Source organism: Panthera tigris, chromosome B4 (assembly GCF_018350195.1).
Source record: "Panthera tigris isolate Pti1 chromosome B4, P.tigris_Pti1_mat1.1, whole genome shotgun sequence".
Lineage (NCBI taxonomy): Eukaryota > Metazoa > Chordata > Mammalia > Carnivora > Felidae > Panthera > Panthera tigris.
The window spans coordinates 129,372,493-129,398,989 of NC_056666.1; the positions used below are offsets into that span (position 1 = coordinate 129,372,493).

Here is a 26,497-nt window from a genome sequence, read left to right on the forward strand (position 1 = left end):
GCCATGTCCCTGGGCAAGACCGTCCCCTCGAGCCGCCTCTGCTGAGAAATGCTTCTTCTGAATAATACCGTTATTTGTTCCCACTCCCTCCCACCAAGCAGCCCCGCAAGACCATGGACTCGTACGGAGCTTTCGCTGCCGGGAAGCATAGGCTGGTCAGGCTAACATTTCTTGTGCCCTCCGTTAGTAGACGGATCGTCCGGTGATGCGTCAGCCTCACAAGATTGGCTAAGGGGAGTCTGGCCCTGCCTGGCGCGCGGGCGTATCCCACCCAGACTGTTCTGACGGATTCACCAAGGTCGGCTGGTGGCGATCTGTCCGCGTGGCCGGCGCTTTTTCCGGCGCGCATCCACCTGCACCTCCTCGTGTGCCTTCTGTGAACCACCACGGGGGGTTATCACCCCACTTTCTAGATGAGCAGGCCGAGGTGCAGTGAGGAGGCACGTTTTGCCCGTGGTCAGGCCGCCGGTAAAGGTGCAGTGGCACAGCGGTCCAGGTGGGCGTGCAAACCGCAAACCCTCTTCACGAAGGTCGGGGCACGCACCTGATGGCAGACCTGTCGGACGGTGTGCTGGGAGGAAGGGAAGCCTTGAGTCACCAGCTCGCGCCAGCCTCCTAAGAGCCCTGCGGCCCCGACAAATTCGTAAAAATAGAAAACCTGGAGGGATTAAGGCCCCAAAGGACGCTTCGAGTCCCCCGCGGGAAAGGGAGGCTTGCCGTATGTTTTGATGGTCTGCATTCAAATTTATTTTTTTTTTTATCTCGGCTGGATGTACACTCACCCATCACAGGATCAGCTCTCAGAATAGAGAGGTACCTGTTGAATCATCCACCCCACTTCCTGCCTCATGCGGGCATCTCTCCAAGTGCTGAGCCATCCGCTTCTCTGCTGGGGCCTGAGATATATCAGGATTTGCAGCCCTGGTGACAGGAGACAAAATAGACTCCCATTTCCTTTGGAACCATTTAGCTAGTTGAGAGAGTGCTTGATTGTTTCAATGGGATGAGCAATGAGCGATAACCAGGTCTCTCCATGGCTCCTTCTCTCTGCCCTGTGCTTGCTCTTCTTCCGGAAGCTGGGAGGTGGTGGGGACAAAGGCACACACTGGTTTTGGCTCAGTCTGGCTCTTGAGCTACTAGGCGCCCCTCCCAGGACCTCGGGCCCACTTTCTGCAACACGGACGTCGTTCTCTTTCCTTCTGCCCGCCCTGGCTCCCGCTGGCCTTAGGACTAGAAACTGTGCCTGGTGGGTGCCTGCAGAGACTTGTTGGGGCTAAGTGACTGCAGGTGATATTTAAGGAGGTCTCATGGGAGATACGGCTTCAAGGCAATGAAAAACAGACATCCGTGGGGACAGACTGTCTGAATTTGAATCCAGGTCACCACTAGCTTCATGGCCTTGGGCAAGTCAGGCAACTGAGTCTCGGCTTCCTCGTCTGTTAAATGGGTGGAATCAGAGGAAGTAGGTAGTGAGAATTAAGTCAGATAATACGTACAGTGCTTGAGAGAGTGCCTGTTGTGCAGTAAGCCCTTAATCCAGGCCAGCTGAATTAGCATGGTCACCAGAAGCCTGTGGGGCTTTGACTGGAGCGATCGATGGCCACTTGTGGGGACCCAGGCCCTGAGTTGGCCACTCAGAGTTCAGAGAGAGAACCAGTCATGAGCTCAAGTAGCTCAAAGTCTAGTGGGAAAGCAGATGTGGCTGATGCAGGGGTGCTTAACGAAATATGTTTTGAGTAGACTTTTAAAAAGCAGATTTCGGGGCGCCTGGGTGGCGCAGTCGGTTAAGCGTCCGACTTCAGCCAGGTCACGATCTCGCGGTCCGTGAGTTCGAGCCCCGCGTCAGGCTCTGGGCTGATGGCTCGGAGCCTGGAGCCTGTTTCCGATTCTGTGTCTCCCTCTCTCTCTGCCCCTCCCCCATTCATGCTCTGTCTCTCTCTGTCCCAAAAATAAATAAAAAACGTTGAAAAAAAAATTAAAAAGCAGATTTCACATGGAAATCCAGATTTGTGGCTTCTCTTATGATCTAGCAACACTGGGTTGGCTTTCCTGCACGGTGATAAGAAGCCGGAGCAGAATAAGTGTTGTAGCCTAGGCCAGGGTTTCTCTACTTTGCCCCAGTCCCCACTCTTCCCTCCTGCATCCTGTCCGCCCGTATTCGTGTTCAAGTGTGCTTGCTGCCTGGCCCTTTGGGAATTTGCAGACAGATTACAATGCAATGCCGTGAATGCACCGGGAGCACGATGAGGGATAATAACTCATCCGTGGGCAGTCGGGAAGAGCTTCCCAAAGGAGCCGAAGTCCCAGTTGCCTCTCTGTAATACCCGCCAATGCTGCAGAACATCCTTGTCTTTATGGCTCAAGGATGTGAATAGAGGACACAAAGTCCTCCGAGCTGGCGGGATCTCTGCCATAAAGCAACCAAGGCTCAGTGGCTTGTGTGGTCATACAGCCAGCTCGTGGCACATCCAGGCTGTCAATCAGAAGCAGCCGTGGGCCTCGGGAGTCTGCAGTTTGTACTCTGGGATCTTGATTCCCTCTCTCTGCCACCCTCCTGCGGCGTGGCCATGGGTAACTCATTTCATCTTCAACCTCGGTTTCTTCATCTGTAGGGTAGGGCTGGGGATTCTGACCTCAAGGGAGTGCTCTGGGGCCAGATAGTGAGAAAATGGGTAGGGGACACTCATAAGCTCCGAAGCGCTCTAGGCCTGTGAGAGGCATCACGATGGTGGAGAAATAGCCACCTTCTTCGAACAGATTTGGCGCATCTTTTCGATGTTACGGGGACCTTGTCCCCCACCTGCTTTTGCCATTCTCTCTCCTTTGCATGTAGGAGCGTGCACAGCCTTCCTCCAGGCGTGGACCCAGAAAGGGAACGTTTTGGGATTCTCTGGCCTTGGCTGTGAACAGGACTCCAGGCGCAGAGCCCAAGGGCTCCCCTCTTTCACGAGGCTCCCACATCAAAAGGAGATGCTGAGATAGAGCTGGGAAGGAAGCCGACCTCCCTGGGAAAAAGAGGAGAAATGTCGGTAGTTACTTTGTTTCCTTTAAGACACCTGCCACTGCGCATCAGGGGCTACCTTCAATTCCCCGTTTAGTGCCTGGAACTATTGAGACAACATGGCATTGTGGTCGACTACTGGATTTGGGAGTCCCGCTGTCCTGAGTGCAAATATTGACTCCTCCTTATTAGCTGAGTGTGCCTTTGGACCAAACTTTAAACTTCTCTAAACCTCAATGTCTTCATCTGCAAAATGGGCTTCTTAAAAGTACCTGTTTTTTTAGAGCTTTGTAGGAGTTAAATGACATTACGTGGTGAAGGGTTTAGCATATAGTGAACAGCTTAATAAATGCCGGATATGAATTCCTGTTATTGGAAATGGTAATAAGAAACGTACATCATGTTTGTACCGCGTTTTACCGTTTAGGAACTGGTCGTGTTTTCCTTAGCCCATTTGACATTCCCAACAACTCTTTGAGGTGGTCAGGGCAGGGATTATGACCTCGCACAGGTGAGAAAACGGGAGCCCAGGGAGGGCAGAAGTCTGCTCAAGGTCACACAGCTTGTGAGTGGTAGAGCCAAGCTCAAGTCTCCTTGGATGAAGGATGAGCAGTGTCATTCGCAGGGCCAGGCCAGACCACCTGCACGTGCCGTCGGGCTGCTCCTTGGGCACTCTGGTTCTTCCAAAGACCTGTTTATAGAGAAATAATCCAATGGGTTTACCTATTTAAACCCTTGTCGTACCTATTTATACGCTGAGCCTATACCAGCTCCGGGGGCGAAGAAACTTGTCCTTGTGCCCTGGTGTCAGACTGACTTTCTTGGCGTCTGTCCCCAAATGACCTCCGCGGGGGTTTCCAGCTGCCCCCTCGCACCCTGATCCGTTTACCAGAATAGCCATGTGTTCTGAGTTCTGGCCACAGGATGGCGCTGCTCCCCAGGGCATGAAACGGCCAGCCCCTCACCAGGACTGCATTTCCAGGTATGAAATATCTAAACAGCTCCTATGTGCAAGTCACTAGGTTGCCGAGGAGAGGGCTTCGCTTATCCATTATTGTTATATAAACGACGGCAGCAAAACCAATAACACCCGTAAGGGTTGTCACAGTTTCTTGAGCAGTTTACAGAGATCACCCGGTTCCATTTGCTAAATAATCCTGGTACGTGAGATGAGGCGAGCCTTCTCACCCACGTCTGAGGAGGAAACTGAAGCTCAGCGAGGTGACAGGGCTTGTGTAAAGGCCCCGAGCAGAGTGGCCGGCGGCAGATTGAATGGGGGAGACCAGGCGTCTGCTTCCTCCGTGCCCGTACTTGTCGGTGAGGACAGGGGCTATCTTAGTTGCCTTTCTGCCCCCATTCCTTCCTGTCCCCCTCACTGAGGGCTTCAGCTGACGTCTGTGGCGGGCAGGGGAGAGGCAGGCGGGCTCCCTCAGGCCACTCAGCCTCTAGAAGCCGCAGTGCCGAATAGCTCACCAGCGCTCTCCGGACGCACTCAGGCTGAGAGGTGCAGCGTCTGGGTTGGAGCCTGTGAAGAGACTTCAAAGAGAGGCCACTGCTTTCACTCCGAGGCCTGGGCAGGGTGTGAGTGACTCACCGTGATTTGGCCCCCGAAGGCTGCCGGGTGACCAAGTGGCCAGGAATGATTCATTCATTCGTTCACTCATGTATTCGTTCAACAAACGCTTCCTAAGTGCCCGCCGTGTGCTAACTACTAGGGACGCAGAGACCAAAAGCACAGCCCGTGTCCTCCTGGGACTTTCAGAGCAGCGGGGGAGACAGAGGGCAGAGAGCGAACAATACAGTTTGGCAGGCGTTTCTCGGAGGTCTAAGTGTCATGGGGTTGAGTGAGTCTACCAAGGGCAGGGGAGCAGGCCACACGGAGGAGGAAGCCTTTGGCGGGATCTTGAAGGATGAGACAAGTTTGCAGATGACCAGGCAAAAGGAGCCTGGAGGTGGGGTAGGGTGGGGTGGGGGCGGGGGGGAGAGTCGGGGGCGATGTGCGTACAGAAGCAAGAGCTGTCAAAGGTCATCGCGCACTTGATGGGACAGGGAGGCAGCCGGAAAGATGGGGGGCAGCCAGAGATGGGCCTTGAAAGCCATCGTGGGGACAGTGAATTTGTGTGTCATAGATGGAAGAAAACACATCAAGACTTTGAGTGATCACTCCAGGAGCTGCGCTAGGCTTGAGATCCGGAGTTGAACACTGTGGTTCTTGCCATCAGAGTTCAGAATTTCAAGGAGAACATGGCCACAGAGAAGACCCGCAGTCGCATTTGTTGAGCGCTGACCCTTTGCCGAGCATCGTGCCAACCGCTTCCTGAGCATTGGTTGGTTACCTACTTTGCAAGGCAGGTGCTGTTATCATCCCCACTTTTTAGCTGAAAAGCCTGAGACTTGAGGTGCTTAAGTAGGTTGTCCAAGGTCATAGAACTAGTGGTAGTAAGAGTCAGGACGTGTCTTTTTTTTTTGCTTTTTGTTTTGTTTTGTTTTTTAAAGCGTATTTATGTCGAGGGAGATGGAGGCAGTGCCAGTGGGGAGAAGGGCAGAGAGAGAGGGAGAGAGAGAATTCTAAGCAGGCTCCGTGCTGTCGGTGCAGAGCCCGATGTGGGTCTTGAACCCATGAAACTGTGAGATCACCACCTGAGCCGAAACCAAGAGTCAGACACTTAACCGACTAAGCCACCCAGGCGCCCCGTCTTTTTTACTTTTTAACGCTCAGCTTTGCTAAAACTAATTCATTAATTTTATGTGGATTTTTTTTATGCATGTGGTACAAAATTCAGAAGGTGCCCAGTGAAGGCGCTTGTGGTCACATCCCTGCTTCCAGCCCTCCCTCCCCAGAAGCGAACACTCTTACTGGTTTCTGGTGTTTTCTTCTAGAGAGGTTCTATGCAGACCCAAGCCCAAAAGGTAAGAAAAGACAAGTGCGTGGCTAATCACAAGCATGGGCTTTGGGAACAGCCTGCAGGGAATTGAGTCCTGACTCTTTTGGGTGATCTTGAAGAGTGTTACCACTAAATTGTGGTTTGAGCAAGGGTCAGGAGGTCTTGGAGGGAGCGGGGGACATGCCAGAGGGCTGGACTTGGTGGGGGAGGATGCGGTGACAGGATGGAGATGAGAGAATGAGGACCAGTGGGGCCTGGAGAGAGACTTGGGTGGGGGCCAGGCTGTGGGGTGGGGGGGCCGCCACGACAGGTAGGTGTTTGGCAGGACTGGAGGTGCGCTGAGAGGGAGACAGGTGGCCCGTGGGTCTGGGACAGTCCCTGTCTGAGGTCTCAGGCTGACACCTGGAGGAGTTCCAGCTCATCTGGTGCACCCCGGAGCTGGGCCTCGGTCCCTGGGCTGACAGCAAGGCCGTGGACTCAGGAGTCCGGGAGGTCCGGCCTGAGTGGCCAGCAGGGAATTCCGGGCAAGCCACTTCCCTCCCCAAGCTTCAGTGCCAGTGAGCGCTTCCCAGAGGTTCATCGCCCCGTTGTTCCTCACTGTGGAAGTAAAGGCAGAGTCGGTGGCGGGGGATGCGGGGGGTGGGGGGAGCAGAAGTGCCCTGGCTGGAATGGGCTGGGGGCACAGGATCCTTCTCCAGAGGTTTCCAGGCTGCATCTGAACAAGCATTCACAGTGTGCAGAGTTCTCCCAGGCAGGTGGGAGCCTGTACGTAGATACAGTCTTACATGTTCGATCTAATATGTGTATAATGCGTGTAATAACATGTAATACATACATTATTTTGTTTGTCCCCTGCTTCTGTTTTGAAACCAGTTTTCAAAATAACAAGCAGGTTCTCTGGTGTCCTCCCTTTTTCAGTGCTGAGATGCTCTCATCTCCGGCCCTGGGAGCCCCTTCAAGTCGACCACTGGGCCTTGTGACCCAGCCTGAGTAGTCTTTGATAACTTCCTAGCTTTCTGGAAGAACAAATGTTCCAGATTCATCTTGTACTTTCCCTTTCCAAGTCCTGGAATCCGCCATTTCTCCGAGGAGCCCTGGCCCTGGTTCCCTTCCATGAGAAATGCCATTTGGAGGCCCCAGTCTGGGCCGGGGGGATGTGGGAAGCAGCAAGCTCGGGGCCAGGAGCCTACAGTCTGGCAGCTCCCTCCTCCTCCCCTGGGGATGGGGGATTAGAGGTCCAGTTACGTCTTTCCAGACTCATCCGAGGCCGAGAACAAGACATGGGAAATATTCGTGCTGGGCACCCCTGGGCTGCGATGGCATGGTGGGAGCCCACGGACCTGGATTCCGCCCCAGCTCGGCTGCTGTGTGTCTGAGTGACTCTGGGCAAGTGACTTAACCTCTCTGAGCTACGGCATCCTCATCTGTCAGATGGGGACAGTAGCACTCACCTCATGTCAGCTTGAGGATGATGTGAGACAACGCGTTTAGGTTTCTGACATACGTCGCCTAGAGCAGGTACTCAGTGAATGTGAATTCCCTTCTTATCCGTCCTCGGCCATGTAACTTCAGCATCCCCGGAGGTGAGAACTGGATTACTGGATGATTTGGGAAAGGGACAAGGGAAGAGGAAGAAATTGGGAAATAGAAGTTTGTGGACAAATAAATGGGAGGGGAGGTTCATTCAAAACAGGGAAGGTGATTTTAGTGGTCAGATCTGTCCAACAAAGGAAGGTTCTGTCTGCTTGGGGAAGGTGGGGAGCCTCCTGTTGCCGGAGGTGTACAAGTAGAGGGAGAGAGACCATTGCCAGAGAAGTGTTCTTTTGAGGACTCCTGCATTGGCCGGGAGGTTGCTCCATTCACTCGGCACACTTTTGGAGTCCTACCGGTCCTTGCCCAGCCCTGTGATGGGACAGGGGATGCCAAGGTGAACGGGATACCATTCCTAGCCCAAGGAACTCCCAGTCCAGGGAATGAACTGATCTCCAAGGTCCCTCCTACTCTGCGGTTCTGGGCTTTAGAGTGTCCAAGCCTTGGAGGGAGTTGGCTGAGGATTTTCAGCGTGTGCCTTTTGGTATTGATCCACTGGAGCCGGAGCTGGCAGGAGAGGACTCCGCAGTGTTATTAGTGCGGAGGACACGCTGTAATCTGTCAGTGTCACCCTGGTCGCAGCTGGCGGGGGAGCCATGCCGCTGTTAACTCCTCCCTCCCCAGCAGCCACTGAGCGCACGACTTGTGTAGCATCCCCCACCCCCGCCCAGCACCCCCATCTATCCCTTTAGGAGGGAGAATTTCTTTTTCTATTTCTCCTGGTATGAGCCCTCTGCCCCCACCAAGGACATTCCTCTGTACCTTTAGTTACCAGATTTCCCTACCAGGAGCCCGTGGGAAGAATCCTCCTCTTTCATGGCCAGCTTTGAGTCTTACCTCCGTGAGCCCTTTGCCAGTCTCTCAGGCAGAGCAATAGACTCTAAAGGACTGTCCTTGGGGAAAAAGTTTAGCCTGGTTTTCCAGCTAAGACAAGGAGAGAGACAGAGCATGGGAAGGAGGTGTGAGGTGAGCGAATGGGTCAGGGATTTGGTTCTATGGTAAGTGCTCCTTTTCAGCTGTGAGCACTCTAGCAGACTGAGTGGGTGTGTACTGGGGGCTGAAGATGAAGTGAAGGGGGCCAAGAGACCACTGTTAGAGAAGTGGATTAGAATGGGGGTTCGAATCGCGGTGCCAACAGACTGCCCGGCTTACTGTCCCAGCTCCACCATATTCCTGCTGTGTGACTTTGGGCATTGATCTTAACCTCTCTGATCCTCATTTCCTCTTTTGTAAAATGGGGCTAATAAATAGGACTTACCTCACAACGTTGCTGTTAGCATTAGAATGTAAAGTGTCTACATTAATGCCTGGCGCGAAGAGGGGGGCTGGATAGATTTCAGTCGTGATTATTATTACTCTTCATTGAGCACCACCTACATCCAGGCACGACACTGGGAGCTTTCACGTTCAAGGTCTCCTTGCAGCATTCCAGCTGCTAATCCCGTGTAGGGATTATTAAACCCATTTTGCAGATGAAGAAACGAAGGCTCTGCGAGGCTATCTCTTGCTTGCATCACCCAGCTGGTAAAGGGCAGGGCTGGGCTTCAAACACAGGCCTTTGTAACTCTCCTGTCCGTGCTCTCCCACCTGCCCTTTTCTGCTGCCCTCAAGGGACGTCCGCCCTGAGATGCAAGGATGCTGAGACTTCCATGTCGGCTCTGGCTGGGGTGCTCTTTCGGCTTTCTCTACTTTTATTTTTTTTAACATTTTTTATTTTTGAGAGAGAGAGAGAGAATGAGCAGGGGAGGGGCAGAGAGAGAGGGAGACACAGAATCCAAAGCAGGCTCCAGGCTCTGAGCTCTGAGCTGTCAGCACAGGGCCCGATGCGGGGCTTGGAGCCACGAGCTGTGAGATCATGACCTGAGCCAAAGTCAGACACTTAACCAATTAAGCCACCCAGGCGCCCCAACTACTTTTATTTTTTTTAATATATTCTTTTAATTGTAATTTTTTTTTTATTTTAGAGAGAAAGAGAGCTCGTGAGCAGGGAGAAGCGCAAGGGTCGGCAGGGGGAGAGAGAGAGAGAGAGAGAGAGAGGGAGAGAATATCTTAAGCAGAATCCACACTCAGCAAGGAGCCTGACATGGGGCTCTATCCCATGACCCTGGGATCATGGCCTGAGCCGAAATCAAGAGTCAACCGACTGGGCCACCCAGGCTCCCCTGGAGTTCTCTACTTGTAGCCTCGAGTTGTTAATTATTAATTTCATGCGTGTTTTCTCTCTTCTTCAGAGAGCGTGAGATCGAGAAACATTTTTTCTTCTCTCTAGCAACTGAAGTGTTGACTTGGACCATGAAAGCTACAGAGTTGACGGTGTTTCCCTTCTTGCCTTGCTTGCCAGGAAGCTTGTACTTTTTGTCATGCTGTTTCTTTCTCCCTTCCAGGGTTTTCATTTTCTACCTTTACTATTGTCTTTACTTACGGGTTTTTTTACTAAAAGCTGTTCCACTCATAGAAGGAGCTGTGTAAATAGAGCTTAACTGAATGGAAAAGGGCAGATTGCAAATCCCAAGTACATAATTCAAGTAAAACTATGAGCTTTAGGAAAGGGACGTACCTTCTTTTTTTTTTTTTTAATTTATGTTTCATTAAAAAATGCTTAAAATTCACATCCAAGTTAGTTAGCATGTGGTGCAATGATGACTTCAGGAGTGGATTCCACTGATTCATCGCCTACGTATAACACCCAGTGCTCCTCCCAACAAGTGTCCTCCTTAGTGCCCCTTGCCCATTTAGCCCATCCTCCCACCCACAATCACTCCAGCAGCCCTCAGTGCGTTCTCTATATCTAAGAGTCTCTTTTGTTTTGTCCCTCTCCCTGTTTTTATAGTATTTTTGCTTCCCTTCCCTTATAAACATAAGGGAACATTTGTATCTTAAATTCCACATATAAGCGAAGCCCTATGATATTCGTCTGTCTCTGAGTAACTAATTTTGCTTAGCATAATACCCACTAGTTCTATCCATGTTGTTGTAGATGCAAGATTTCATTCTTTTTGATTGCCGAGTAATACTCCATTCTATCTATGTACCACATCTTTATCCATTCATCCATCGATGGACATTCGGGCCCTTTCCGTACTTTGGCTATTGTCGATAGTGCTGCTATAAACGTGGGGGTGCATGTGTCCCTTCGAAACAGCGCACCTGTATCCCTTGGATAAATGCCTAGTAGTGCAATTGCTGGGCCATAGGGTAGTTCTATTTTTAGTTTTTTGAGGCACCTCCATAGTGTTTTCCAGAGTGGCTGCACCAGCTTGCATTCCCACCAGCAGTGCAGAAGGGTTCCTCTTTCTTCGCATCCTCACCAGCATCTGTCATTGCCTGACCTGTTCATTTTAGCCATTCTGACGGGACATACCTTACTTCTATTCGCCCTGGCTCTGGCATGGTAAATTTTGCACAGAAAGCTCAGTGGTGATTTTCCCTGGCATGTGTGGGTCAGCAGCTCTCCTTGCACTAGAATAAAATCCAAAGTCCCGTCCCCCGGGGACTGACCCCTGCCCACCTCTTCCCACTCATCTCATGTCACTTGTCCCTTGTTTATCAGAGATAACCATCTTTTAGTTATCTCTAAGACCATCTTTTAGGTGTACTCACAGGCCAAATTCTTTTCTGTGAATTTCTGTGAAAGGAGCTTTGCACATTCTGTTCCCTCTGCTTGGGACGTTCCCTCTTCTCCCATCCCCTGTGTTTGCCGGGCTCACCCTCCTTATGCTGCAAATTTCAGCTGAAAGTATCAGTGAGAGGCCTTCGCTGACCGCTCTATTTAAAGGGGTTGCGGTTTCTGAAACCACAATTACACTATATGTTAACTAACTTGGATTTAAGTAAAATTAAAAAAAAAATATGAAAGCACTGCTTTCAAAATAAAAAAAAAGGGGGGGGGGAGTGGTTTGCAGTATCTAACCTTCAAAGATGGTGCCTAATGTTTCTTCACCTCTCAGCTGCATTCTACTAATCCCATCAGGAGGTGGACTCAGTGTCTCTTCCCCCTGGAACTAACCTTGGGGATTTGCTTTTTGTTTTGTTAAAAATTTTTTAAACATGTTTATTCATTTTTGAGAGATGGGGAGAGACAGAGCATGAGTGGGGGAGGGGCAGAGAGAGAGGGAGACCCAGAATCCAAAGCAGCTCCAGGCTCTGAGCTGCCAGCACGGAGCCCCACGTGGGGCTTGAACTCATGATCTGCAGATCATGACCTGAGTTGAAGTCTGACGCTGAACCGACTGAGCCTCCCAGGTGGCCCCGCTCTGATCACCAGACTATAGCAGAGGGACCTGCTGAGGCTTCTGAGTCTAAGGCCCTCAGATGGGGAGCAGCTTCCAGTTTCTGCCACTTGGAATCCAGCTGCCGTGCTGGGAGAGGCCCAAGACGCCTGGAGGGGCCGCAGGGGGCAGAGATGAGGGGTTCGGGTCGACAGCTTCCCTGAGCTCCGAGCCAACAGTCAGCATCCACAACAGCATTGTGCGTGAGCCCGTTTGTTCGTCCCAGCCCAATCAAGCCCTCGGATGATTGCATCCCCAGCCGTCATCCTGTGGAGCAGAACAACCACCCGGCTGAGCCCTCCGAATTTTGAGGGATAATAAAATAGTTATTATTTTAAGCCACTAAGTTTTAGATGACTGAAGGAGAGGTCAACTCCTGTTTTGTTTTGTTTTGTTTTTTATATCCTTGCCCCACCTGGGTGGCTCGGTTGGCTGAGCATCTAACACTTGATTTCAGCTCAGGTCATGATCTTAGGGTCATGGGATCGGGCCTCTGTCGGACTCTGCACTGACAGCACGGAGCCTGCTTGGGATTCTCTCTCTCTTTCTCTCTCTCTCTCTCTCTCCCCCTCTCTTTCTCCCCCTCTCTGCTTGTTTCCTGCTCACACATGCATGCGTGCACACACACTCTCTCTAAAAAATAGATAAATAAACTTGGAAAAAAGAAATCATTGCCCCAATGCATTTACTTCATAGCCCTCATGAAAATTTGTGATTATGTAATTATTTGATTCTTGCTAATTTTCCTGCTTCCCCTCTGGAACAGGAGTTACAGGAGGTTGGGACCGCGTCTGTCTTGATTACCACCGTCTCCAGCATCGAGCACAGAACAGCACGTAATGGGAGCTGAATGAATGAATGACTGGAAAGCATCAGGATGGTCCTCTAATGCCTCTGGGAATCAGGCTGGGGCATCACCAGGAAGGAGGTGGGTATGACTCAAGCCTTAGCTCTGGAGGGCTTTCGCAACTCAGAACTGCAAAGCCTTTCCTGACACGACCCTGGCACCCCAGACCCCCTGGTCCCTGCCAGCGAGAACTGCCCCTCCTTCCTCCTTGCTCTTCTGTGCCCTGTGGGGCCGTCCATTAAGGCACCTGCGACTCTGTGTGCTTTTGTGTGTGTAGACGATGCAGACAGGACAGAGTAGTCGGTGTGGTGTGGGACTCTGGACCCGGAGACCCCGATGTTTGACCCCGTGCTCTGTCACGCTGTGGTATCTCTTTGTGCCATGGGTACATTTTTTTGAGTGTTCACTTACGTGTTTATGGGTATCAGGCACTGTTCTAATGCTTTTAATTCATTTATGCCACCTAGCAATCTTATCAGATAGGTGCTGTTATTATTATTTTCCTTTTACAGATGAGGAAACGGACTCATAGGTAATTTGCCCGAGGTTAGGCTGCGAGTAAGTGTCCAGAGCCTGGCAGTGGATTGAACCTGGCAGTGAGAATCCAGGACCTACCCTCTTAATCCGCATACGTTTCTGCCTCTCTGGGCCTCAGTTTCCATATCTGTAAAGGGGGTAGTAACACCTGCTTCACAGGACTGTGACCATACATGATTTGACAGTGCCATACTGTCAAATAGAGAGCGTATTGTAGGCTCTCTATAAATGCCAGTTTGCTGTGGTAAGACAGATAACTTAAGCTTCCTGCAGGAAAGTACCTGTCCTTGTCTTGTCTGTACGCTGGGGACCAAGATCAAGGACTGGTAGAGTGGACGGGGTCAATAAACCTGACCGAACGAATATGTTTGTGTGAGTCGTTCTAATTCCAGAAGCGCGTGCCGTGTGTGTGCACACGCCCATAAAAATACGTATGTGGACACACATAGGCTCACGTGCTGTGTGTGTGTGGGGGGTGGGGTTGTGTCTTGAAGGTGTGCATGAGTGAACCTATATGCACACACCATATCTACACATTTGTGGAATGATACGCCGGCAAATGTTTGATAATCAGCTCTTTGTTAAAAAAAAGAAAAAAATCCCTGGGGCGCCCGGGTGGCTCAGTTGATTAAGCGTCCTGCTGTTGACTTCAGCTTTTAGGTCATGATCTCACGGGTCGTGGCTTTGAGCCCCGTGCCGGGCTCCATGCTGACAGTGCAGAGCCTGCTTGGGATTCTCTCTCCCTCTTTCTCTGCCCCTTCCCGGCTCATGCTCTCTCTCTCTCACGATAAATGAACTGAAAAAAAAAATCCCCCACTTACAGCATTTGCCCACTCCCTTTTCAAGGTGCCAGGGTGGCCTCCTGGAGAGCTGAGAGGGGATACGCGTGGCCCACCTGTAGGAGGCAGTCCCAGCACACCACTGGCTGCTGGCTGTCCGTCTGTGACAGCCTGTGGCTGGGAAGGCAGCCGGCAAAGTTCCTCGGGCCTGGGAGAAGTCTCCGCACGTGGCCCAGAGAGGCCTCTTTCCAGAGCCCGTGCACCAGGGGAGCCAGTGGTCGTTGGCACCCGGCCAGCTCTCTCTGTGATTGGCCTGGAAGCCAGTCCAAACTGACCCTCCTGGTTAGTCAGGTCTCCTGAGACAGCAGCCTTCCCTCCCCTGCCTCCACTGCCCTCAGAGTTCGGCGAGGTCAGCACTCTAAGCCTGGAGCGCGAATGGAGAAGGGAGGAGAAGGGAGGAGAAGGAGCCCTTCAAACCTCCGTCAGGAGGGGTGGCTGGGGACTGCGGAGGCCAGGAGACCAGGGCCTGGAGCCTGCGGGAAGCGAGTTCCCTGCGCAGGTGTGGACACGTTGCTTGCCCTCTCTGGGCTTCAGCAGTGCCCTTTTGCATGAAAGGATAGGTCTTCTGAGCTCTGTGACCTCTTGCCTTGAGGGCTGGACCTGAGGATTTGAAATCTACATTGAAAAGCCAGAGAGAGTCTGTGCTGACCTCAGACTTGGGCAAGAGGGGCCCCTGTTTTGGGCATTGGGCTTCGGGGAAGCTAGCTGTGGCCCTCTAGGCCATGCCCCCCTCCGTAGGGGGAAGAGTCCATAATCCAAGGGCATGTGCTTACCCTGAGCCCACGCCCCTCTCTCAGAACTCTCTCTCTGGGGCCTGCTACTCTAGAACTTCTGCCCAAAGGATCCTAAGCCAACCTCCAGGGTTGGCCGCCATCTGCCTTGAGGTTGGGTTGGTGTGAGGGATGGTCAAGGAGTTGTTGTTTGGGTGTCTGTAGCTGGAACTCGGGCGTGCTGGGATGGACACCCGCTTTGTGCTGAGCAGAGCTGGAGGTGGGAAGGGAAGGGGGCCAGGCTTGGGCTAGGAGCCAGGCTGGGTCTGCCCCTTGCCACTTTTGGGTATAGCATCCAGACCAGGCTGAGAATTCCAAATTCCAATCTAGTATTTTAAGTCACCACGAAGAGATGTTTGTCAGGATGGAAGGATGGAACATATTTTAAACTTTGTTGGTTTGATTTGTAGCCTTTAAATATTCAAGTTTATGCTCTGGGGGCTCTGTGTCTACTCCTACGCTGGGGCTTGCAGATGTTAGGGGTGATCTTGGGGGAAGAGATGTTTGGGGAGGGGGTGGCTTGGTGGCGTGGCCGGACGGGACCTGAGCTGAATGGAGCAGGGAGTTCTGAACATGGGCCAATTCCAGAGTGGAGTTTTCTGGGGCCTCATGGTGTGGGGATGGGCTTCTCTTAGGTCTGGGTCACTTGGGTCTCCTTTGTGTACATCTCCTTTCTCTTGGACCCCAAGGAGACCTGTACAATGACTATGCTTCCTCCCCACGTCTTATGCACTGTCTCCCCTCCCAGGGACCCTGCCTTCCAGAGCTCATGAAGAATCCTTGATCTATGTCAGGACTGGGGTCGTGACATCTGGGACATCGTGACATCTGGGATCCTCCCCAGTTCCCATCCCTGTGTATTATCATGGCTGTGTCGAAGGTCACATATAGGTGACTCTTCTGGCTTTCCAAATGAAAATATTCAAATAACCAGGCCAGTGAATCCCAGCTATTGTAACGAATGAGATTTCCGTGGGGTTTTGTTTGTTCGTTTTGTTTGTTTTTTGGTCTGCAATGTTGGATATCAGTAGGACAGAATGAAGCTCTTTTCTCCTTTCAGAACAATGTGTTATAATGTTTTCATTTTAAACGAGCTTTGGTTAGCTTTCCCTTTTCCTGTTTGTCACACATTTGGTTGTGAGTTTGTACCTGACCTTCCTCATTAAGGATAATAAATTCAGCAAGGTGGTGATGGGCAAGTGGGCCCAGAGAAGCAATAGAAGGAGGAGGAAGGAAGCAGTTTACAACTTGCCAACGGATGAGTTCCTTTTTGTTTGCTTTTTAAATCTTGATTTGATTTTGGAAGACCTTCTTTCCTCCCCTCCTATTCAGTATGACAGTTTTTCTCAAAGTTAAAAGGAACTAAATGAAATGTGTTTAATGGATTTTAAGAGGTGTTTACAGTGCTCTTTCAAATAGCTGATGTTGGCAGTTTGACCAGACCAGGGCTGGACATCGGCAGGCTGGCTCTTTAGCTGCCTGCAAATGGGGCCTTTCTTCAATGTCAAGGGTCAAATTCTCCTGTTGGCATCTTGTTATGGGCTGAATGTTTGTGGCCTCCTGAAATACATGTATTGAAGCCCTAACCTCCAGTGTGAGGCTATTTGGAGGTGGGGGTCTTTAGGAGATAATGGGTTAGATGAGGTCAGGAGGGCGGGGCTTCCATGATGGGATTAGTGATCTTTTTAAAAAAAAAGATTTTTTTTAACGTTTATTTATTTTTGAGATAGAGAGAGACAGAGCATGAATGCAGGAGGGTCAGAGAGAGAAGGAGACACAGAATCTGAAACAGGCTCCAGGCTCTGAGCTGTCAGCACAGAGCCCGACGCGGGGCTCGAACCCACAAACTGCGAGATCATGACCTGAGCCAAAGTCGGACGCTCAACCGACTGAGCCACCCAGGCGCCCCAATGGGATTGGTGATCTTATAGGAAGAGAAAGAGAGTCCAGAGCTTGGTGCCCTGTAAGCACACAGAGAGAAGGTGACCATCTGCAAGCCAGCAAGAGGGTTCTTACCGGGAAGAGAATCTGCCAGCACCTAGATCTTGGACCTCCCAGCCTCCAGAACCTGGAGAAGTAAATGTCTGTTGTTTAAACTTCCCAGTCTTGGCCTTGTGATAGCAGCCTGAGCAGACTAGGACACTCCCCATTTTGTCTCTCCTGTTAGGAGAGACCCAGGGCTTCCTGCTAGACCCTCCTCATTTGCCTCCCAATCCACAGTCCCCTCGGAGGAGCAGTTCCATGCAGGGAGCCCTCTGAGTTCACCTGCAGGGTCACGTTCATTCCAGGCTATACACCTTCATGGGGAAAAATTGAAACCCTGGAGTGTCACTGGGATGTTGAGTGGGGCTGGTTTGTTCCAAAACAAAGAACTCAAGGACATCATGCTTGCCATCTTCAAATATCCAAAAGGACAATTGTGTTCGAAAGGGAAGGCACTTGTTCATTGTTGCTGGATTCAAAGGAAGAAGTGGATTGAAATTCATCTTGCAGAGGAGACTTTGACCAATGAACGCTGCCCAGCCCAGGCTAGGCTGCCTATGGAGGGGATGAGCTCCCTGTCGCCAGAGGTGTGCAAGTATCCCTAAAGGATACTTACGAGGAGACTCATGACCTGTGGAGTGGGGACATTCTACTGCATGGCTTCTAAGCCTCCCATCCCCCAGCTCTGAGACTGCACAGCTTCAGGATTGTTTAGTTGGGAAAGCAATTAAAGAAATCCACTGACGTGAGGACCAAGCTATAAAAAAAAATCTTTATTTCATGTACCAGGATTTTTTTCTTTTTTTTTTTCTTTTTTAAGTTTTCTGCTTTTTAAAATTTTTTTTTCTGTTAACAGTCTGAAAAAAAAAAAAAAAAAGGACCCACCAAGAAAATAAATCGGAGGTTGGTTTCTTGAACTGGTTTGAGCTGGGCATGAGCAATCAGCTGCCCTGGCGAGCAGTGCCCTTGACAGCCCCCCTCCCCGCTCCCTCCCTTCGGGCCCCCTAGCCCTTTCTCCGCAGTGCTGGCTTCACCCTGCACCCAGATGGCCTTCTTCAAGCGGACCCAGGCCCCAGGCCCCAGCCTGGAAAGAAGCGCCAGTTGCTATCCCACAAACACTCTGCCAGAACCCAGAGAACTGGGGCCAATTTTCCTCTTCCGACAGCACCCGTTTGTCTGCTGTTTTCCTGGGGCCTCTCCTTCTCTCTAGTCCTTCATCTTTTTCAGGTTTGGAAGCTGGTGGGGTGAGGGAGGGAGAGAGACTGCGATTTCTGCCCAGACCGAGAAGCGCTGTGTTGCCACCGCGCTAACCTTGGCCGCCTTGGCTCTGCCCCCGGGGGGGCGTGGCCTTCTGGGCGCTCGGGGACGGCAGATGTTCTGCCTTGTGGCTCAGGCTGAGTTTAGGGTTCCAGCTGCAGCTGACTTGAAAAAAGGGCTTTCCTTTCCTACTCCCCGCAACTCTCCAGAGCTCAACTTTAGGAACTTCAGGCCAGGCCAGTGCGAAGCAAACCAAGTGGGGGCCAGCAGGGGCCCCCCACTTTGAGCAGAGTGGCTGGCAGGCTGGGCTGAAATCCACACTTGACAAAGCTGTTGGGTTTCCGTTAGTTAGTCGGAACTGGCCTTTGATGGTCTGGGAAGAAGGCGGGGGAGCAACACGGGACGCCCCAGACTTTAGTCCATGGTGTCAGCTTAATTTGGGGGGTTGGTCCTCAACCTGCGATCCCCTCCGTCCCCGCAACCTTAACCCCTCCCAGCAAACCTCAGAGGATCCTCTTTTTCTCTGACCCCCAAAGGCAGTGGGGAAGGCCTGGCGGTTGTTAATCTCTTCTCTCAGAGAAGCCCCCTTCACTCTCTGTGACTGGGTTATGGCACTAAAGAAAGGGGACACCAAATGAAGAGTGACTTTAGGGACCTCTGGTGCCTTTTCCCTCTCTGTCTGAATGGCAGGATATGTTTGCTCACATGTGTGTATTTTTGCTCTGACATTGGATGTGGGGGCAGGGGCTTGGGAGCACAGTGAGGAGGCATATGGGGTGTGTGTGTGTGTGTGTGTGTGTGTGTGTGTGTGTCTGAGAGGCTGACTGATGATTTGGGAATGTTCTCAATGTCTGGGGGCTGGATGGCAGCTATTTTGGTCATCCCTGGCATCTTCCTCTGGGCAGGTGGCACATCTTAAAAGTCATCGACACCAAGAATAAGAATGGGCCTTTGAAACTCATGTAGGTCAATCCTTATGCTTACATAGGGGAAAACTGAGGCCCAGAGAGGCCCTAGCAGCAAGGTATTCCAAAATCCAGAGCTAGATTTTAGACTGGGGCCCTTTCCATGCATGTGAGTGTGAGTGTGTGTGTGTGTGTGTGTGTGTGTGTGTGTGTGTGTGTGGTTGTTGTCAATGGCTTTGGAGGGCATGAGTCAGTGTTCTCTGAGCCCTGCCTCTGGCTATGTATGGGAAGGAAAGGGTTTAGGCTGAGAGTGTATCCCAGTGTGTGATTGGAGCACAGGGCCTGGAGGAGTGTGTACGTGTGCGTATGTGAGTGTGTGTGAGTGGGTATTCGATCTCCTTCGTGTAGACCGGGTTCTCCGTCGCGATTCTCTCTCTCTTCCACATTAGCAGCACCTTCCTGGTATAAGGAAGAGATCTTTCCTCACAGAACCCCCCTGTCTCTCCCCCTAGGGCCCCCCTCCTCTCCCTCCCCCTGAGCCCAGCCCTTATCTCTTGCAGCAGTTTGGTTTTGTTTTGTTTTTTAATGGATTTGTATATTTGTTTTCTGTTTTCTCTTTACGAGTTCCCTGCTAAATTTTAAGTCCCCCACCCCACCCCATTGTTTTGTTTTCACAGTTTAAAGCTGGAAAAGAATTAAAAGAAAAATACTATCTGATTTTCTTGCAAGTAAATCCACTTATTATATATTTACATTTATTTATAGTCTGTGGTTTTTTTATTAAAAAAAATCACCACTTGTTTTTCCTTTTTCTTTTGTAAAAAGAAACCTTTTTGCAGTGTCGTTGTTGGACTCGCTGGGCCCCCGGGAGGGGGGCTTCAGTGAGTCCAAGGACCCCCAAAGGGTCAATGAGCCCCCCCTTCCCAGGGGGCCGGGGGCCTATGAGTCTGGGGGTCCACCATCGCCCCAGGGTCATCAAGTGGCCCTGAGGTGAGAGGTGAGGAGGGAGAGCTGCTTTATAACCCCCCGGGGGGTGAGCATCTCCCGCTCCTAGGGACAGGAGCTTGGGGTGGTGACCCCAAAAGCTCACCCTGAGGATTCCAGGGTTTCTGGGCATCTTGCAAGCCAAAGGCAGCCATCCCCTCTCCTTCCCCTCCCTCAAGGCCTAGGAAGTCATCACAGTGGGTTAAGGACCATTAAGGACTGGGAACTTGGGCGCTACGCAAGCCCCAAGTGCACCCCCCTCCAGGCACCTTTCGTACAGGAGGGACCAAGGACTCTAGGGTCACCTGGAGGCCTACAATTGCCCCATCGATGCTGGGTGGAGCCGGCTCGCAAGCCTCGCGAGCCTCGGAGCTTGCCCAGCGTTCCTGGGGCAACCATCCAGAGGCTCCAGGGACCTGGCAGTGACCGAGGGGCTCACCCGGCCCCGGGGCCCCTGAGTCTCCACCCCCCCACTCGCCCAGGGAGGCAGAGCCCGCTTGGGGTTAAAGAGAACAGAAAAGTTAACTCTCCCGCATTAAAACAAAAAGTAACATAAACCCCTGATAAATGCAGAGAACATCCCCCTTCCTTTCCGCTCCTTCTCATTTTTTTGCTTTAATGTTATCTTGGTTCCCTTTTATTTTTTCGTTTAAATTGGTTTTTATTAAATGTTAAAATAATGGTACATGGGAAATCATGCATTTTCTTTTAGATTTATTTTCTATTTTAAATTTTTTATCCTCTCTCGCTTTTTTTTTTTAAAGTTTGTTTTTCTTTCCCTCGGTTAATATTTTTTCACATTTCCTGTCGTTTTGCTTCTGTGTTCCTCTTATATTTTGTTCTTTTTTTTTTTCAAATTTACTTGTTATGTTTTTCTCTTTTTTTGTTTTTTTTTCGTTTTTTTTTGTTTTTTTATTTTTTTGTTTTTTTGTTTTTGTTTTTGTTTTGTTTTGTTTTGTTTTGTTTTTTGCTCTTGGAAGGTTTCCCCTTCCCCTTGGATGGTCGGGTTCCCGCCCCCTCCCCTGCTCGCCCCACCTCCCGGCGCACGCGCCCCTCCTGCGGTGCTGCCAGGCCCCTCCCCTACCCCCTCCCGCGGGCTTCATACGGGGGTGGTCCGGCGGTTGGCTGTGTTGGAGTGGAGAGAGTCTTTGTTCTCCTTCTGGATACAGTTGTGGACTTGGAGGAAGCTGTTATCCCTGTCGGAGTTGTAGGTGGCGGTGGGCGTGGTGGCGGCCTTCAGGGGGTCCCTGCTGAGGGTGTACATGGAGATCTCCGTGGACGGCAGGGTGTTGAAACCCTTGATGCCCACGGGGGAGGCGTCCCTGGAGTGTGAGGGCTCGGTGGAGCGGGAGCTGGAGCGGCTTCGGCGCTGGTAGCGGTAGCGGTAGCTGGGGATGCGGGTGATGGCGGAGGCCTGGAGGTAGTCCGTGGCGCGGGCGGTGGCCCGCAGCTGTTTGTGCCGGTCGATAAACATGTGCACCGCCAGCACCCCAACCATCTCGGCGATGATGAAGGACAGGGCCCCGAAGTAGAAGGACCAGCCGTACGAGTAACTATTCTTTTTGGAGTCGCTCTTGGAGGGGTCTCCGGCATTGGCAGATATATACACGATGATGCCAATGATGTTACTCAGACCTGCGGGGCACGGGGACGGGCGCGGAGGGGTGGGAGTCAGAGAGGGGGGGCGGTTAGTTTCCAGCAGGATATCAGGCCCTGGGGAGGGGGGAACCGAAGGGCAGGGGCAGCTGGGCGGGCTCTCCCTGATCCGGAGTTTTCAGGGTCAGTGCTCTACAGTGACATGGGCAAGCATCACCTTAATATTTTTGTCACGCCACCGAAGAGAGCCACGAAGGGGAGGGCAGTTGGAGACAAAGATGCGGGAGTGGAGGGGGAGAAGAGAGAGGCATTCTACAGCGCGTTGAGTCATGATAATGGACACTGTTTATTGAGCGTCTGCTACCTGCCTTCACTATTGAGCGCTTTTCAAGGGGGTTGCAAACTGAGGAAAGGGATCACAGAGAGGTTAGGTAACTTGCTCCAGGCCGCACAGAGATTTGAAGCTGGGATTGCAGGAGGTTCAGATTGGCTCCTGGAGCCAAGACTGCCTGGAATCAAAGCCCTTGGCAAGGTAACCTTAGAGTTTCCAGATCTGTAAAATGGGGAGAAGGATAGGACTGGCTCTTGTGGGAGTGATTGACTAAATGACTTAATACCTGTGAAGCTCTTGGGGGCCGGGGTGTGGTAAGGACTACTTAAGTGTTCCTCATTCTTGTTAAATGGCTCATCCCACAGCCGTGTTCTTTCTCTGGCATCTGTAGCAATGTGACTAGTCCTGTAATGGGGCTGAGGGACGTGGTTTTAGGTGCCTGCCTGCACCCAAGTGGGACAGTGAGGGGACAGGGCAGTGAGGACAGGCCCAGTATTCTGAGAGGGACCCGGGATTTGGGCCCTTTTCTAAAAGGTAGGAGGAAGATGGGCCATTTGGGCTGAGAGACGGGGTCTGGGGATGTTCCTGGGGGACTCCGTGGCGGCGGGGGGCTTGGACGTTGTTATGGGGCAGGAGCCCCAGCACAACCCACCTGCCCTATGACGTGACCTGTTGCCAGTCCTGGAGATCCCTCTTCCCCCTCCCCGCTCCCCGTCGAGTCCTCCCCGTCGCTGAGCACCCCAGCCTCAGCCTTTTCCCCCCAGGCGGGCCTGGGCTCTGGCCCGCGCAGCTCCGTGGCCATTACCTGCAGACACGAAGAAGATGCCGGCACTCAGGATGATGTTGTGTCGAGTCTTGTAGAACTCGCTGGCTGCGATGCAGAGTCCACCCATGAAAAGCAGAATCACACTCAGGATTGGGAAAATGCTTGAGGCCCTCACGGCCCCTGCAGAACACAGAGGGTCAGGGAGAGAGAGAAGGGCACAGCTGTGAGCCAGAGGGACGCTAGGGGGAGAGAGCGGCCCACGGGAGTGGGAGTGGGGAAGGGGAGCGGGCGCAAGCCACTGCCCAGCTCGTGGCCCTTCAGGGGCTCCTCTCTGCCTACAGGACCAAACCAGGGCCTCATGAGGCCTACAGGGCCCTGTGTGACTTGACCTCTGCCCCCCTCAGGCTTCATGCCTCCTGGTCCCCATGTCTCCTCTTGTCAAGCCACAGCACCCTTCCCATGTCATGTAATTGCATGCTTCTGACTTTTGACGCACTGACTTCTCTTACTAGAATGTTTCTCCTGTTCCTTTTGACTCAGCAAATTCTATTCATCCATTAAAACTCAACTCAGGGGCGCCTGGGTGGCTCAGTCGGTTAAGCCTCCGACTTTGGCTCAGGTCGTGATCTCATAGTTCGTGAGTTCGAGCCCCGCGTCGGGCTCTGTGCTGACAGCTCAGAGCCTGGAGCCTCCTTCAGATTCTGTGTCTTCCTCTGTCTCTCACTCTCTCTCTCTCTCTCTCAAAAATAAATAAACATTAAAAAAATTAAAGAAAAAAACCCTCAACTCAAATTCGCCTCTTCTGTCAAGCCTTCCCTGACTTCCTTAGGCAAAGTTATTTGTCCCTTCCTCTGTGCTTTGGGGCACAAGGAGAGGCAGCGTGTTATAGTGGTGAAGGAGCCGCACAGCCTGGATCTGGATCCGGCTTTACCATGTGTTAGCTGTGTAAATTTGGGTAAGCTGTCGCTTTGCGCCTCAACTCTCTCATCTATAAAATGGGGATGGTAATAGTGCCTACCTTGCAAGACTGCTGTGAGGATTAGATGCGCTGATTCTGATAACGCACTGGGATGAAACTCGGAGCGTATGTGGTAAACACTGGTTAAATGATAGTTATTACAGGAAAAATTCGTTTCTACATATGCTGCTACCATAAGCCGTGGGGTCCCATGAAGGCAAGGACTGCGGCCTTTTTTTTTTTTTAATTTATTTCTTTTTATTCTCTCTGTCCCCACCGCACCTCTGTGCCAAAGACCCAGTAGGTCCCCAATAAAGGCTCACTGAGTGAATAAGTGTGGGGAGGGTTTCCAGAAAGAAGCAGCAGCAGACATGTTACCAAGAAAAGAAAAAGTAAAAAACAAAGAACAACAACAACAAAATGCCTTCAGGATAAGATAAGAAGCAAGGACTGATAAACAGGCAAGAGAAAAGAGTATCTTCAGGAACATTTGCCACCTGCAGGTGAGAGGAAGGAGGACAGAGGGACGCAGGGTGGCTGAGGGCAGGGGAAGGCAGCTGGGGGAGAGGCAGGCCAGGCAGGCAGGCTGTGTATGTGGGGGACAGTGTCCAGATGAGGTCCTCCCTAAAGGCTCTCTGGAGAGGAAAAGAGCTTTTCTCCCCAGATTCAAATAGGCAGCGAGTGACCTCAGAACCCTGATGGCTCGTCCCCGGAGCTGTGGGCCAGGCAGAGCCATCTGGAAGCTTGTGTGAAATAAAGGAAGTTTTCTTTACGTGTTTGGGCTGTTTAAATGGCTTCTGAGGAAGTTGGGTCCTATTAGAGGGCCTGTTGGCTCAGCCCTGGGGTGGGGGTAAGGGTTGGCTGGGGATGTGCATCTTGGAGAGGAAGGTGCCGGGGGTCGAGCCTCCCCTGGCTCCCCACCCCTTTGGGGGGCAGTGTGGCGAAGAGAGTTTTCTGTATAGAACTCGGGGCATTTTTCTAAGAGGATTTTAGGCAGTGTGCTGCGATGCGTGGCAAAAAAACCCTCTTCTCTCTTCCCCATGGATCTTTAGGAAGTCTACACTGCTTACTGGTGCTGTTGGGTGAGTCGATTAATCATTTTAGGGGGACTTGAAGAAAGGTGAACCTGAGCCGGGGCCAGAGGAGGAGGCACACAGAGGGTGCAGTTGGGTTCCTGGGCAATCGGGCTTCCCTTCTCCCGCTGACGGATGGGCCACCTCCCCGCAGACCTGAGCGTTCTCCCCCAGCAAGTCATTTCAAGAGAACTGTTATGTCCCCAACCTGGTCGCCCTTCCCGCACATCCCTACACACGCGCACACATGATTGCAAGGTGCCTGGACTTGCACAGTCAATGCTGCCTGAATCCTCATCGTCACAAGCACAAGGGGAGAGGGGAGAGAATCTGTGATAAGCACCATTCTGTGTCGAGCCTTGAACGAGTACATGACATACATTCTGTGATTTAATCCTCATAACAGCCCCACGGGCTGTGTTTTTTAGCCCCTGTCTGTAGACAAGAAAACTAAAGCTCAGAAAGGCATAGTAACTCGCCCAAGGCAGCCCAGCTAGTGAGTCAGGATTCAAGTCCGGATCGGCCCAACTTTTGGGCCATCCTGTACTCTCCCTCTGGGGCTTCCAAGGAGCCTGGGAGGGATGCTGCAGAGTCCAGAGATCTGGGCGTAGGGTCCCAACTATGCCACTCACTTGCTGTGTGGCTGAGACAGGTGCCTCGTCCTCTCTGGTTTGCCCATGTGCAAAGCGGGTGTGGACCATTAGATGATTTCTCACGCTTCTGCCCTCCCTGTGTGGATACGATTCCTGACCAGCTGGGAATGGGGGGGGGGGGGTGACGGCAAGAAGGAAGAAGGAGAGGTTGGTGTGACTTCCAAGGGGGCAGTGGCAGTGGCTCAGATGAGCAGAGCGAGACCCAGATGGAGGCTGGGCAAGGAAGCTGCTTTAGAGCAAGCAGGGACTCTTACATTGGAGAAGTTTCTCGAAAGAGTTCTTTCCCGCTAAGCAGTGTCATAGGCTGAGTGGGGATTTGGGAGTTCGTCACATCTGAGCTCAGACGCGGGCCTTGTCCCTAACAATGTGTCCTTGGGGCAAGGGTCTTTACCTGGCTGAGTCTGTTTCTGCATCCTGGAGAATGGGAAAAATAACCCTAATACCCAGCTCCCGGGAATGTAAGGTTTGCTGTTCACAGGGCAGTCGGAAGGCCGGGGGCCTGGGCATCGCGGGGGAGCTGGTTAGAGCCTGCAGATTCTTGGGTCTTACACTGCCAGCTACTGAGTTAGATTCTACATTTTTGCCAAAGCACGTAACACAAGTCACGTGCACGCGAAAGTTCAAGAGGCACTGTTGTCAAGGTTACATTGGACCATGGCTGTCCTGTTTCTACCCTAGAAAGGGTACAGTAAATGGTACAATCATTATTTCTATCGTCCTGCCCCCTCCATCCAGACACTTCTTCCCCACGAATTGCCTTGATTCCCACTGAAGCTGGGGTGGTTTTAGTGCTAAAGTCTATCGCGAGGAGCAGAAAGTATCTGGTTTATTCAATGAACAAATATTTATTGATCTCCTATGAGTAAGCATATGGAACTCTGCAGTCCCTACCAACAATTCTGGAGCTCTCCCTACACCATCGTAAGTGCCTTACATGGATAAACCCATTTAAACCTTACACCAGCTCCATGAAGCCATGGCCTTGGCTTCAAGGAGGTTACAAATACCTAAAGCAGGTATTGGCAGACTTTTTCTGTAGAGGGACAGGTAGTAAATATAATCATTTCTGGCTTTGCTGGCCATATGTTCTCTGTTGCAACTACCTAATTTAGCTGTTGTAGCTTGAAAACAGCCACAGGCAATACGTAAACAAATGAGTGCGCTTCTATTTCAATAATAACTTTATTTACAAAAACAGTGGTGGTGGGGGGGGCAGATTTGGCCTGCGAGCTGCAGTTTGGACATTTCCTGGCT

The 26,497-nt window shown here is 51.7% G+C and overlaps 1 protein-coding gene and 1 long non-coding RNA gene across 5 annotated transcripts in view; one reads left to right on the forward strand and one right to left on the reverse strand.

Moving 5' to 3' along the window:
- Positions 1-26,497, forward strand: part of LOC122240461 — an 87,472-nt gene that overhangs the window by 8,484 nt on the left and 52,491 nt on the right. Inside the window, exons 2-3 of one of the 3 annotated variants that reach the window (XR_006220236.1) lie at positions 12,511-12,672; positions 15,486-15,749. This is a non-coding gene — a long non-coding RNA (uncharacterized LOC122240461). Of the gene's footprint in view, positions 1-12,510; positions 12,673-13,103; positions 13,523-15,485; positions 15,750-26,497 lie in introns of those variants that run through there. The other 2 variants (XR_006220235.1, XR_006220237.1) reach the window with 2 other exon arrangements.
- The window catches only part of CACNG2 (calcium voltage-gated channel auxiliary subunit gamma 2), a 108,131-nt gene continuing 102,599 nt past the window's right edge, over positions 20,966-26,497 (reverse strand). For both annotated transcript variants that reach the window (XM_042993176.1, XM_015543944.2), the window contains 2 exons: positions 22,599-22,739; positions 20,966-21,501 (listed from right to left, as the gene is read on the reverse strand). In XM_042993176.1, the coding sequence (XP_042849110.1) occupies positions 20,966-21,501; positions 22,599-22,739 (677 nt within the window). The remainder of the gene's footprint in view (positions 21,502-22,598; positions 22,740-26,497) is intronic.